Source organism: Ascaphus truei (genome assembly GCF_040206685.1).
Source record: "Ascaphus truei isolate aAscTru1 chromosome 20 unlocalized genomic scaffold, aAscTru1.hap1 SUPER_20_unloc_2, whole genome shotgun sequence".
Lineage (NCBI taxonomy): Eukaryota > Metazoa > Chordata > Amphibia > Anura > Ascaphidae > Ascaphus > Ascaphus truei.
In genome coordinates this window covers 111,706-125,690 of record NW_027453858.1, presented here as the reverse complement: position 1 = coordinate 125,690, position 13,985 = coordinate 111,706, and the positions used below count along the sequence as shown (strand labels likewise).

At 48.0% G+C, this 13,985-nt stretch overlaps 1 protein-coding gene across 2 annotated transcripts in view; it reads left to right on the top strand.

Moving 5' to 3' along the window:
* The window catches only part of LOC142474709 (rano class II histocompatibility antigen, A beta chain-like), an 81,810-nt gene extending 69,346 nt beyond the window's left edge, over positions 1-12,464 (top strand). Inside the window, exons 4-6 of one of the 2 annotated variants that reach the window (XM_075580896.1) lie at positions 9,464-9,577; positions 9,935-9,964; positions 11,642-12,464. In XM_075580896.1, the coding sequence (XP_075437011.1) occupies positions 9,464-9,577; positions 9,935-9,964; positions 11,642-11,655 (158 nt within the window). In that variant the 3' untranslated portion in view covers positions 11,656-12,464. Of the gene's footprint in view, positions 1-9,463; positions 9,578-9,931; positions 9,965-11,641 lie in introns of both variants that reach the window. The other variant, XM_075580895.1, reaches the window with a different exon arrangement.
* The last annotated feature ends 1,521 nt before the right edge of the window (positions 12,465-13,985 follow it).

Sequence of the window (13,985 nt, the reverse complement as noted above, 5' to 3'; positions counted from 1 at the left end):
GCGAAGGTTTCGGATAATTTGGCGGCAGATGGTAGTCCTCGGAGAGGGATGAAGTGTGCCTGCTTCGAAAAGCGATCTACCACCAAAACCATATCCATACCCCTGGACTTGGGCAATTCGACTATAAAGTCCATCGAGAGGTGCTCCACGGGCGGTCGGGGATGGGAAGAGGCAACAGGAGACCAGGTGGTTTACTGCGGGGTGTCTTGTGCTGGGCACATATAGTTCAAGAAGATACGAAGCTCCTAATGTCCTTGCGCATGCCAGGCCACCAGAAGGTGCGTTCCAAGAGATCGATAGTCCTCCTAGTGACCTGCCGTCTTGAAAGCGTGACCCCACTCCATGACCTGTCTGTGAAAGGTGGGAATGAACAACCGTCCCTCAGGAACCAGGATGCCCTCGGGGATGGGGTTCTGTGCCTTCGTGATCTCAGAAAGAGCGCTGAAGACGTTTGTGGCAAGAATGCACGTTGGGGGAAGGATTGGCTCGCGTTGATCCGGGGTTTTTTCCTCAGTTAAGAACTGCCGGGACAGTGCATCCACCTTGATGTTCTTGGAACCCGGGATGTAGGAGATCACGAAGTTAAAGCGGGTGAAGAATAGATCCCAACGTGCCTGGCGAGATCCTAGGCGGCAAGCCCCTTCAATATAAAGAAGATTTTTATGGTCCGTCAAGATAGTGATCGGGGTTGTTGTACCTTCCAGAAAGTGCCTCCATTCTTCCAAGGCCATCTTGATAGCGAGAAGTTCGCGATTACCCACGTCGTAATTTCTCTCAGCGGCAGAATTTTTTTTTAGAAAAAAAATGCCCATAGATTGAGTCTTGCCTGGGGATCTTTTCTCTGCGAGAGTACTGCGCCAGCTCCGACGTCGGAGGCGTCCACCTCGAGGGTAAAGAGTAGTGCAGTGTTCAATTGCACAAGAATGGGTGCGGTTATGAAGGGCTTCTTTAGTCTCTCAAAGGCTTCAATAGCTTCGGTAGGCCAGTGAGCCGGATCGGCTCTGTAACAGGGGACTTATCCCTTTTCACAAATGTGCCTCTAATCCAGCAGTGTGGTGGTTAACTGCTGGTAGGCAATTAACTAACACCACCTGGCTGATTACAGGTGTTAGAAAAAGCCTGCCTCTGAGACAGGAAGAGAGATTCCTTAGTCCACAACTGGGCTGAACCAAGGAAGGACAGATGTCTTGAGCGGCAAGTTGAAGACAAGACAAATGGGACAAGATTCTAAACTTGGAGTAGGACATTGCCTTAGCACACAAGGGTGCGGATCCAAGAGAGCAGAGAAGCTTCCCCTACAGCAACCCAGCTAACAGATAAGACTTTTCTTATAAGACTATTATCTATGTCTATGTATATTGATAAATGTCTCTATGATTTGGGCTGGTGAATCGCTGGGCTAACCACACAGTTAAAGAGAACTGGATCACAAGTGTATATATACTCCAGAGTGGAGCGGATTTTGTTTGCTGATTTACATGTTTGCTGTGTTTAAAGCAACAGGCGCAATAAAGCCTTATTTTAATTTCACCTTAAAACAGTCTCCATTGCGTACCTCTGATCACGTCTCTTACAGGCTCCCTTTTTGGTTAGTGCAGTGATAGGTGCGACTACTGCGGAGAAGCCCTGGATGAACCTCCGGTAGTAATTTGAGAAACCCAGGAACCTCTGGACAGCATTGAAAGATAGTGGTCGTGGCCATTCAATGATCACCTTGACTTTATCCGGATTCATCGTCAAGCCAGGACCCCAGGAACGTGGTGGAGGACTGATGAAATTGGCACTTCTCTAATTTAGCGAAGAGATGATTAGTGCGTAGTCTCTGGAGAACCTGTCTCACATGTTCGGAGTGCTCAAAAGCGTTCTTTGAGAGGATCAGGATGTCGTCCAAGTATATGACTACGTATTGGTCGAGTAGATCCCTGAAGATCTCATTCACAAATTCCTGGAACACTGCGGGTGCATTGCACAAACCGAAGGGCATCACCAAATACTCATATTGTCCGTCTCGACCCACCCTCCTCCCCTCTTACTTACCCTCCACCTATCTCCCCCCCCCACTCCCTCCCCCCCCCCCTTTTTTTCCCAACACCGACTAACCTCCCGGGGCAAAATGCAGGCCTAGATCTTGACCCACGGGGACCAGCAGTGGGGAGCTGAATTGAAGATATGCAGATCCGAGGGGATCAATACACATAGGCAATAATAAATCGATCTCCCTGGTAAAATACCCATCCCATGTGAAACAGGGAACAAAACAAAATGGTTTAATGTGTCCCGCTGCGGGAATAGAAGCGTCAACTGTTGTTTATTGTTTTAAAAATGAAGCTGAATGCAAAGGTTAACCCTTCATGTCAAGCCCTCCACCACAATCAAAAATGCATGTTGTTTCAGAACCCAGAGTTAGAAGCAAATATGAAAAGGATTTTTTACCATGTACCCCCCTCCCATCCCCCCCCTACCCTCCCCCCCCACACACCCCCACCCCTACCCCACCTCCCCTCCCCCACCCCCCCCCACCCAGCTTGCCCTCACACACCCCCACCCCTACCCCACCCCCCCCCCCCACCCAGCTTGCCCTCACACCCCTCCCCCCTTTCCTCTCCCAACTACCCCCCGCCACTTCCCCTCCCCCCCACCTGCCCCCCCTCCCACCCCCCCCTCCCCTCTCACTTACCCTCCACCTACCTCCCCTCCCCCCTCCTTTCCCAACGCCAACAAACCTCCCAGGGCAAAACGCAGGTTTAGATCTGGATCCAGGTGGGCCAACAATGGGGAGCTGAACTGGAGATCTGAAGATCCGAGGGGATCAACCCACTTAGTCAATCTCTAATGGATCTCCCTAGTAAAATACCCATCCCAGGTGAAACAGGGAACAAAATAAACTGGTTTAGTGTGTCCCGCTGCAGAAATAGAAGTGTTAACTGTTGTAGATGGTTGTAAAAAATGAAGTTGAATGCAAAGGTTAATTGGACTCTGAAACCCTTCATGTTAATAGGCAGGTCCTTAACTACAACCAAAAATGCATGTTATTTCAGAATCCAGAGTTGTTTGCAAATGTGAAAAAGGTTTTTTAATATGTTCCCTCCTTCCCCCCCCACCCCCCCCTCCCCACACACACCACCCCGCCCCTATCCCACCACCCCCCTGCCACTGCACCAGCAACCTCGGACAGGTATAGATGCTGAGACGGAGGGGCAGGGAGGGGAAAGGCGCAATACATCGACAACAGAGGGTCTGGACCCCTCCTGTTTCGTATCGGCCATTGGCGCCGGTCTCACCGCTACAGGGCAAGTCTGCCCAAATGCCGGTCTACCCTAGACCTGGCAACACCATGTTAAGGCCCAGGAAGGCCCTAATCCTTTCTCTTCTCTATCTGTTGACCCTGTCCCAGCAGATCTTTATCCCCCTCCCCCTACCTCTCCCCCCTCCTTAGTAGGCCTTATTCTCCCCCAAAAGAAGCTCACATCCCCCTCCCAAAAAACAAATAAACCAAAACACAGCGACCCCCCCAAAAACTAAAGGCAAGATCTCTCTTAATGGGAAAGGGGAGATCCCGAGACCCTGAACCACAAAAAACAAACACCGTAATGATGTCAGTAGCCCCAATTAAAATTTGTTCGCTAAACATTAAAGGACTACAAAACAATAGAAAGCGGAGGTTAGCCCTCCAGGATATGAAAAAATCGGGGGGAGACATCATATTCCTACAGGAGACCCACTTCACATCACAGGACCCCCAAATTTATTCAAAAAAATGTTCCCAGCATGCTTTTTTGCATCATTCAGTAGTAAAAAGAGGGGTGTGGCTATCCTAATCAGACAAGGCACCCTATTTAATCATGTCAAAACAACAGTGGACCCGGAGGGTAGATTTCTGGTGGTATATGGCTCCCTAGCGGGCTCGGCAATTGCCCTGATCAATGTATACGCCCCAAACGAGAACCAAACAGAATTTCTACAAACTGTTCTCGAGGGCGTTGACCCGGGATATCTGTCATCGATGATAGTGGGAGGTGACCTAAACATGGTCCTAAATCCCACCGAAGACAGATCAACCACAATGGGTCCTCCCCGCACAGCCCACTCCCAGATCAAGGGGAAAAGGTTTAGGGGAATCATGAGCGAGTTCTCACTGGTGGATGTTTGGAGAACCCAACATCAGGGTCAGAGAGACTACACCTTTTACTCAGCACCTCACCAGACCTACTCTCGAATAGACTATTTTCTAACCACCAAAAATGAGATGGCGGCAGCCATTGAATCAGACATTGGCTCAATCACCTGGTCCGATCACGCCCCGATCACCCTGACACTATCAATACCCTTTGAGAAAACAACGAATTACTCCTGGAGACTGAATGATTCACTTCTTAATCACCCTGAAGTAGAAAGGGAAATTAGAACCTCACTTAAGGACTATTTCTTTTTCAACGCAGGGACAGTCTCCTCTCCAGCAATCCTATGGGAAGCCCATAAGGCAACTATCAGAGGGAAATTTATTTCCATCGCATCCCACAGGAAAAAGCCCGCCAAGCAATAATCAAAGAACTCACAGATAGTATCAAAACAATAGAACAAGCCCATATTAACCCTTCAAAAAAGATATACAAAACATTGCTAATGGCCAGAACAAAACTTAGGCAAGTTCAGCTGGAGGATGTTGAAAAGGCCTTCAAATGGACCAACCAAAAATACTATGACACGGGTAATTGGTAGGTCCTCGATATCTTGACTCCCAAATATTTGATACAGGAGGAGCTCCATCGATAGTTAAAGTTTAGTTTGAGGAGTTTCACCTCCGGCTCTGGCAGGCTTAGATTCAGGGCTTCCGATTTATCATTATTAATCTTATATCCTGAGATTTTTCAAAAATCTCTGAGTTCTTTTTGGAGGTTGGGTAGGGACAAAAGAACCGTTCTGGGGACTCTGGGTTTCTTCCCTTGCCAAATGAATTGGTCCAGATATCTTGGATCGGGAGAATGATCTCAGTTAAAATGAACATACTCCCTAGATTGCTATATTACTTTCAGACTCTCCCGATCCACATCCCCGGCTCGGAATTAAAAAACATCCAAAAGCTAATCTTCCAATTCATTTGGCAAGGGAAGAAACCCAGAGTCCCCAGAACGGTTCTTTTGGCCGCAAGGAGGGGAGGAATGGGAGTCCCAGACATCACAAGATACTACCTAGCCGCACAACTGCGACAGGTGGTGGTCTGGATGCTAACCCAAATCAAAACTGCTGGCTAGAGATAGAAACGCACTATGCTGGGACGCCCTCACTGCCGGCCTGCCTTTGGTCCCTGAGTAAGGAAGACATGCAGAACAGTAAACTCAAATTAAGCCCTATGAGACACACATGGGAGACCTGGTCGAAATGCAAATACAAATTTAAGCTCACAACACCTCAATCCCAATTTACACGAATTCACGAAAATCCGAAATTCCCACCTGGATGTGAGCCCAGACAATTCGATCAATTCAAAACAAAAGATATCAAAGTGGTTGCCGACCTCCTGAGCTTCGGGGAGTTCCTGAGTTATCAAAGACTACAAACTAAATATGAAATGGTAGGATTAAACGTTTTCAAATACCTACAAATTCGGCACTTTATTCAAACATTATCCCCAATGTTGGAATTTCCCCCTCTCACTGGATTCGAACGACTCTGCAGAGAGACAGGCCACCAGAGAGGTCTTATAACGCAAATTTGTGCAGAATTGGAGAAGGCACCCAGAGCCCCCACGCACGATTATATGCTGCATTGGGCAGCAGAATTGGATACAGTTATAGACCCAGAGGATTGGGAAAGTATTTGGGGAAATGCCTCAGGAACTTCCATATGTACCACAATCAAAGAAAATATATATAAAATACTATTTCGCTGGTATCTTACCCCAGTTAGAATAAATCAAATCTACCCCCAGGCTTCCGATTTATGCTGGAGAGGTTGCGGTCAAAAGGGGGACATGGCCCACATCTGGTGGTCATGCCCGGAAATTCAAAGATACTGGGAAACCATTCAAAAACTAATTGAAGAGGTCACGGACCTCAAAATACCCATTGACCCGCTGACCTATCTGTTGGCCAGGCCCTTAGATACGCTGGACTGACCAACAGGCAAATTAGTCTCCTTCATTCTCACTGCGGCTAGATGTGCGGTGGCAGCCGCCTGGAAGAAGGTGTCTCCCCCCTCCAAGCAAACAGTGATAAAAAGAGGGCAAGAGGTGATGGATATGGAGAGATTATCCACCTTTCTGAAAAGATCCACCACCTCTTTTAATAACATGTGGGACCCCTGGATAACTCACATGGCGCTACTGCGCAGAAACTCCCTATAGAAATATAGGGACACAACAAATAGAACTAAGGCCCTAAAAAGGGAAGCCAAAGAGAAGGGGAGCAATGCCCCATCCCACTCCTTCCCCCCCCCCCACTCTCTCACTTTCTATCTCCTTCGAACCCCATTTCTGTTTCCATACTCACGTCACCCCGACAGCCCCCGAAGGGTCAGGGGGGGCGTTGAGTCTATCTCCTTACCCCCCCCCCCCCCAGTTGAAAAGTAAAAACCTGGATTAGGCTGTTATATCAAATGTACCTATAATGTTGTGAAATATTGTAACTGCCTAATAAAAAATTTGAAACAATATTGTCTGTCGCGAGTGTTGAACTTCGTCTTCCACTCGTCTCCATGGCGGATCCTCACCAGGTTGTATGCCCCTCTCAGGTCCAGTTTCGTAAAGATTGTGGCTCCTTGAAGTCTGTCGAATAATTCAGAAATCAGAGGGAGAGGATAATGGTTCTTAACCGTTATTTTGTTGAGCCCCCGATAGTCTATACAAGGTCTTGGAGACCCATCCTTCTTTTTAACGAAGAAGAATCCTGCACCAGTGGGTGAGGAAGATTTTCGGATGAAGCCCCTGAGGAGGTTCTCTTGTATATATTGCCTCATGGCCTGAGTCTCTGGTGCGGATAGAGGGTAGTACCACCCACGGGCAATAGTGGCACCGGGGAAGAGGTCGATGGGGCAATCGAAGGAACGGTGGGGCGGTAGCTCTTCGGCTTGACCCTTGTTGAAGACGTCCCGGAATTTGTGGTATATCTCTAGTAGAGAATCTCCAGGATCCAGTAGTAATAATCCGGCGAGGGTTTTGTCCAAACATGTCTCCTGGCACAGAGTACTCCAACGGATAGGCCAAGTACCGGTCCAATCCACCTCCGGATTGTGTTGCTGGAGTCACGGTAGTCCTAGAATGATATCTACAGACGGTGAGTGAATAACATCGAGTTGTAATGTCTCGGAATGGCCACCGGGGGAGTGTAGGAACAGAGGAATGGTTTGGAGGATAATAAAGGCCGGTTGGAGAGGACGACCGTCGATAGTCTCGAGGCCCACTGGGCGATCTTTAGGGGTTAAAGGTATCTTGTTTCTCTCCACAAATTCCTGGTCGATAAAGTTGCCCCGTCGGCTGCACGATCTCCTTGGACTCCTGGTTGTTTCTGCTGGCCAGACGCACCCCGGAGCTAAACAGATCGGCACACAAATTAGTTGCACATTTCGCAACAGCCCTGAGGTGTGAAATCGCAGCATTGTGGAAGCAACCCGAGGTACCCAATATCCCACAAATCAGGAATAGAATTTGGTATGTTTGCCGGATGGAGCAGTTAACGAGTCTGGTTAACGACACCGGCACAAATTTCCTAAAAGTTTGGACGCCATGGTTGGCCCAAATCGATATCCCTGGGGTCAGTGCCTCTAACTTACTGCTTTGATAGTTTCTGTCGCATTCTCCTCTGATGTGGGTGGTTGTTGGACTAGCGGGGCGACTACACTTTAAACTAAAGAGACTTGACGCTAGCCGGACCGATAGAGGGACCAAACAGTTTGCCACAAAATGGCCGCAGGAGCAGAAGAAGGTTGGGACCTGGGAGCCGTCAGCCGTTCTGAGGTCCGCCGGTGGGGAGCTCCTCCTCTGGCGGCGCTCCGGAGAATCAACGACACAGTGGAACTGCTCCACCTGCCCTTTCCCTCCCCCCCCCCCTTTTTGGTTTTTGTTTGTCAGTATGTCTCCCCAGTACGTCAGTTGTGGTTTATCTATAAAAATGAGCAGTCATGGTAACATGTATGTATGACAATGGGTTGGCAGATACTGTATTAATTGTACCATGTGCTCAATAAAAACATTTTTGGTTGAAAAAAAAAAGTTGCCCCCTGATCCAGAGTCCAGGAAGGCACGTGTGGTTGTCTCCGGACAAGGTGACGGGAATGTGGATCCTGGTAGGAGGTTTGAAAGAGGGATGTGACGTGGTTCCCAGTGTAATTTCCCAACCTTCACTAGGCGTTGGTGTCCCTTGTTGCCGCAATACATACAAAGTCCCGAGCGTTGTCTTCGCTGTCTCTCTTCAGTAGACAGATTGGTAAGTCCAAGTTGCATGGGTTCCTCCACGGCTACGGCTGGGGAATTACCGCTGGAGATTGGAGAAGGAAGACAAATAGGTGAACTTAGAGCCACTAACTCCTCTAATCCCGACGGACGTTCCAATGATGCCAGTTCGTCCTTGAGATTCTCGGACAGCCCTTGCCAGAACACCGCCGACAATGCTTCGTCATTCCACCCAGTCACAGTGGCAGTTGTGCGGAATTCGAGGGTGTAACACGCCACCATGTGGTTCCCCTAGGATATATTTAGGAGAGAAGAAGCTGCCGTTATCTTCCTTCCTGGAGTGTCAAAAATTCTTCGGAACTCTGCAGTGAATCGGTCCACGTCAGACATGAGATCGGGTCTTTGCTCCCAAATCGGTGAGGCCCAGGCCAAAGTGTCATCCATCAAGAGGGAGATAATGTACGCCACCTTAAAGCGAGGAGAAAGAAAGTGTGCAGGCAGTAATTCAAACGGCATGGAGCACTGGTTAAGGAAACCCCGGCATGCCAAGGGGTCGCCTCCGTAGCGGTTAGGGGTCGGAAGGCATGGTGCTGAGCTCGGGGAGAGCAGAGAAGGGATAGGTGCCGGTACAGCAGGCTGAAGTACAGCGGGTTGGAGGGTGGTAACCCGGGCATCCGAATCCCCTAGTGATCGTTGGAAACCCTCCATCCGTTGATTATTCTGCTCACCCCAACTGCTCGCGCCCCCCCTCACATTGTATGAAGCGTCAAATGATGCCGTGGGTCATGTGACCCTGCAGTGTCATTTGATGTCGTGTTACCATGGCGACATACGGACTGTTTTCTATGGACAATTGGCCAGGCAATCCGGACACTTAATAACTCACAAGACGTTTTCCCAGAGTCTCCGTGTGATTTTGAGCCCCGTTCCACATAAAACCTTTCCAGATGGTGTCTCATGGGAACAGCTTCTATAAACAACACATCTAGCAGTCTAACAGTATAACACCTCTTTCTTCAGATATAAATATTACTCTGCTACAGATGTATTATACTGTGTATGTTTTCTTTCTCACAGAACCAGACACATCCGAATCTGCCCGGAACCTGATGCTGACCGGTATTGTTGGGTTTGTCCTGGGATCCATCTTCATCGTGGTAGGACTCACCATTTATCTCCGCAGTAAGAAAGGTAATTGCACCAATTGCAGACTTTATGCTGGAAAATCACGCTAGTGTTTTCAGTGTCACTATTAGAACATATTCATTATGAAAAGCTAAATTAATTAGCATTATTGGACTTTCATCTCTGGCAGAGGTTTGGAAACGCAGGCTTCTCGCTGTCCCACCATTGTCCTGTCTCTTTGTGCTGATCATTAAATAACAAAATCACCACATTTTAGAAATGTTTGTTAGAGAATATTGTTACATTTCCTAATCTTTAAGCCTATAAGCTCGTATGTCACACGAAATAACGTTATTTCATCTACTTTCACACGGTTTGTAATCATACAAATCTTCTATAACCTCATTTTCTATTCCTCAGCAGGGACTCGCTTTCCTGTTCCCCAGAATGAAGGTACGGTATTTACTGTGTGGGATAACTCATGTTAGGTATGTATGGGATAACACGTGATGGGTATGTATGGAATAACACGCGATGGGTATGTGTGGGATAACTCACGATGGGTATGTGTGGGATAACTCACGATGGGTATGTGTGGGATAACTCACAATGGGTATGTGTGGGATAACACGTGATGGATATGTATGGGATAACACGCGATGGGTATGTGTGGGATAACTCACGATGGGTATGTATGGGATAACACGCAATGGGTATGTGTGGGATAACTCACGATGGGTATGTGTGGGATAACACGTGATGGGTATGTATGGAATAACACGCGATGGGTATGTGTGGGATAACTCACGATGGGTATGTGTGGGATAACTCACGATGGGTATGTGTGGGATAACACGTGATGGGTATGTATGGGATAACACACGATGGGTATGTGTGGGATAACACGCGATGGGTATGTGTGGGATAACTCACGATGGGTACGTGTGGGATAACTCACGATGGGTACGTGTGGGATAACTCACGATGGGTACGTGTGGGATAACTCACGATGGGTACGTGTGGGATAGGTCACGATGGGTACGTGTGGGATAGGTCACGATGGGTACGTGTGGGATAGGTCACGATGGGTACGTGTGGGATAGGTCACGATGGGTACGTGTGGGATAGGTCACGATGGGTACGTGTGGGATAGGTCACGATGGGTACGTGTGGGATAGGTCACGATGGGTACGTGTGGGATAGGTCACGATGGGTACGTGTGGGATAGGTCACGATGGGTACGTGTGGGATAGGTCACGATGGGTACTTGTGGGATAGGTCACGATGGGTACGTGTGGGATAGGTCACGATGGGTACGTGTGGGATAACTCGCGATGGGTACGTGTGGGATAACTCGCGATGGGTACGTGTGGGATAACTCGCGATGGGTACGTGTGGGATAACTCGCGATGGGTACGTGTGGGATAACTCGCGATGGGTACGTGTGGGATAACTCGCGATGGGTACGTGTGGGATAACTCGCGATGGGTACGTGTGGGATAACTCGCGATGGGTACGTGTGGGATAACTCGCGATGGGTACGTGTGGGATAACTCGCGATGGGTACGTGTGGGATAACTCGCGATGGGTACGTGTGGGATAACTCGCGATGGGTACGTGTGGGATAACTCGCGATGGGTACGTGTGGGATAACTCACGATGGGTACGTGTGGGATAACTCACGATGGGTACGTGTGGGATAACTCACGATGGGTACGTGTGGGATAACTCACGATGGGTATTCGCATTATTCACAAAGTTTTCATAGTCACTGCTGCAGATTATTGTACAGGTAAAACCCCAGTTATAATACACAGTGATTATTGTGCTGCTGATGGTGACTCTTCTCAAAGTATTAGAGCATATTCTTGTCCAAGGAGTTTCCATCAATGTATCTGCTTTTGTTGGATTCAGAACTAGGTGGGTGTGAGTGTGTGCGGGTGTGCGCGTGTGTGGTGTACTGGGTCACTATACCAGTATAACCGGTCACAGGTAGAGATAAATGTGTGAAAGGGAAGAAGTCCTGGGAGTCATGTTGTCATTACAGACTATACCGTTATATTGAAGAATGAGAATGTTTTATTGAATTCCTGTCTCCTGATTTCTATCATTTCTTATTGTTTGTATCAGGTCTGATGAGTTAATCTGTGAGGAGGAGACACAGACCCTATGCAAAGGTTTCTATACGGTCTCTCCCCCTCGCTTACACCGGACGATCTCAACTCTCCTCCCTGAGCTCCACTAGCAGCTAATATCTCTCTGTGTATTACACATCACGGTAATACCGTGTTATTACGCCTCGCTGCGGCTGCACCTCCTGCCGCGTCTCCACTCTCCAAGATGTATAATATAATGGGTAAATAAGTGATAAACCCCCCCGCCCCCTCCCCCCATACAATGTGCAGGGGGCCTGTGCCTCTCCTACAAACCCCCAATCTGCGCCCTCTCATGTCACACATCCCAGGAAAGCAAGACGCGGTGACATCACATCAGCAGATGGGACGCGTTTCGGGGACACGTGCAGCAGCCGCTGCTTTATTTCTAATGGGGGATTTATTCCTTTAACAGCAGCGATCCCCCTAATATGAGAGGGGGGCGCGGGGTCCCGCAGATCTCCCCCTGTGAGACCCCCGTTACCAATAAATGCTGCGTCTATTCTGTGTCACTTCCTGGTCACATGTACCAATATGGCGGCTGTGGTCGCCAGCACGTAGCCACGATGTCATCGCGCATTCATGGTGCAGCTTCCCATTGGCTGCCAGAGGCAAGGCGCACAGCGGCCGCCATATTGTTCTCCCGAAGAATCAGCGTTAGACACAAAGCGGCCTTTATACAGAAATATGGGGCCTATTTCTCTTTATAAATAAAGCCGCGTGCAGGAGAATCCCGCACTGGGAATAACCTGCCCTTATCCTTACTATACGTGGGGGGTTTTGCACAATATCGGGGGGTTTGGGGGTTTCGCACAATATCGGGGGGTTTGGGGGTTTCGCACAATATCGGGGGGTTTGGGGGTTTCGCACAATATCGGGGGGTTTGGGGGTTTCGCACAATATCGGGGGGTTTGGGGGTTTCGCACAATATCGGGGGGTTTGGGGGTTTCGCACAATATCGGGGGGTTTGGGGGTTTCGCACAATATCGGGGGGTTTGGGGGTTTCGCACAATATCGGGGGGTTTTGGGGGTTTCGCACAATATCGGGGGGTTTGGGGGTTTGGGATTCTGCGCATTTGCCGTGAATATATAATGTATAAATATGCAGCGTTTCTAATAACGTGTTTCTGCCGTAACATATCCAGCGACGGATCTCTGACACGTTCACCAGAACCGCGCTGAGGAAACCGGTCTCTTTATATCTGTGTTATACAAATCATTTATTTCGTGCTGATATCCGAACGAGACAATTACACAAGTCTCCCTTATATTTGCTTTTTTTAGCGTTATAATGTTTCTTTGTTCATTTGCAATAAAAATAGTAACAATGCTTCTGTGTGAAATATAAATATAACGGGACATAATTCAGATTAAACCCGACGCGCCAGAATATGCATCACACTGGCCCGACTCGCCCTGATCAGGTTTATATCAGCGATGTTATGTTTAAATAAAGAGATAAACAGTAATTACATAGCGCGGCCTCGTTTTTCTACACATTTTGCATTTGTGCGGCTCTTTGTGTGAATAGTGTGCAATATGGGTGTGTGTGCGTGTGTGCGTGTGCGCGTATATATATATATATATATATATATAAACATAAAAGTATACATTACCGCATAGCAGCAAAAAGGAGACAGCACTCAGGTGAATGAAAATCAATGTATTAAATACACTGACCACCCTGAGGAAGATCCCCCCGTGGGATCGAAACGTTGGAGCTATGTGCTGTATTTAATACATTCATTTTCATTCACCTGAGTGCTGTCTCCTTTTTGCTGCTATGCGGTAATGTATACTTTTATTATTTATATGGGACATGCACCTATTCATTATTGAATTTCTATTGGAGTGCCAGTGATTTTTTATCACATATTATATATAAACATATATATACAGTGTTCGACAAATCACTCAAAAATCTACTCGTGGACCCAAAAAATCTACTCGCCCCCTAGCCCCGCCCCATTGCAAATGTAATAAATTCTTAGTAAGACCGTTCCCGCAGCGTTAAGATCAGGGTGGGGTGCTGGGTGTGTGAGCTGCCCCACAGTGAAGCTAATTCTTCAATAATGGGAAACTTCTTCATATTAACGAAATGCCGACAGGTTGCGAATATAAGCGATTGTTAACAATCCCAACACAAAATGAAAGCATAACTGTCAGCAAATACACACGAGTGCAGCCGTCCCCTACCTGTCTTCTGCGTTAGGGGGGAGGCCGAGGTCTCCTGTGAGAAGCTTTCTAGTCAGATCTGGAACAAAGCAAGTTAGAAATTAGTTCAAAACCTCAATACATTATTATGTGTAGACCGCTGACTA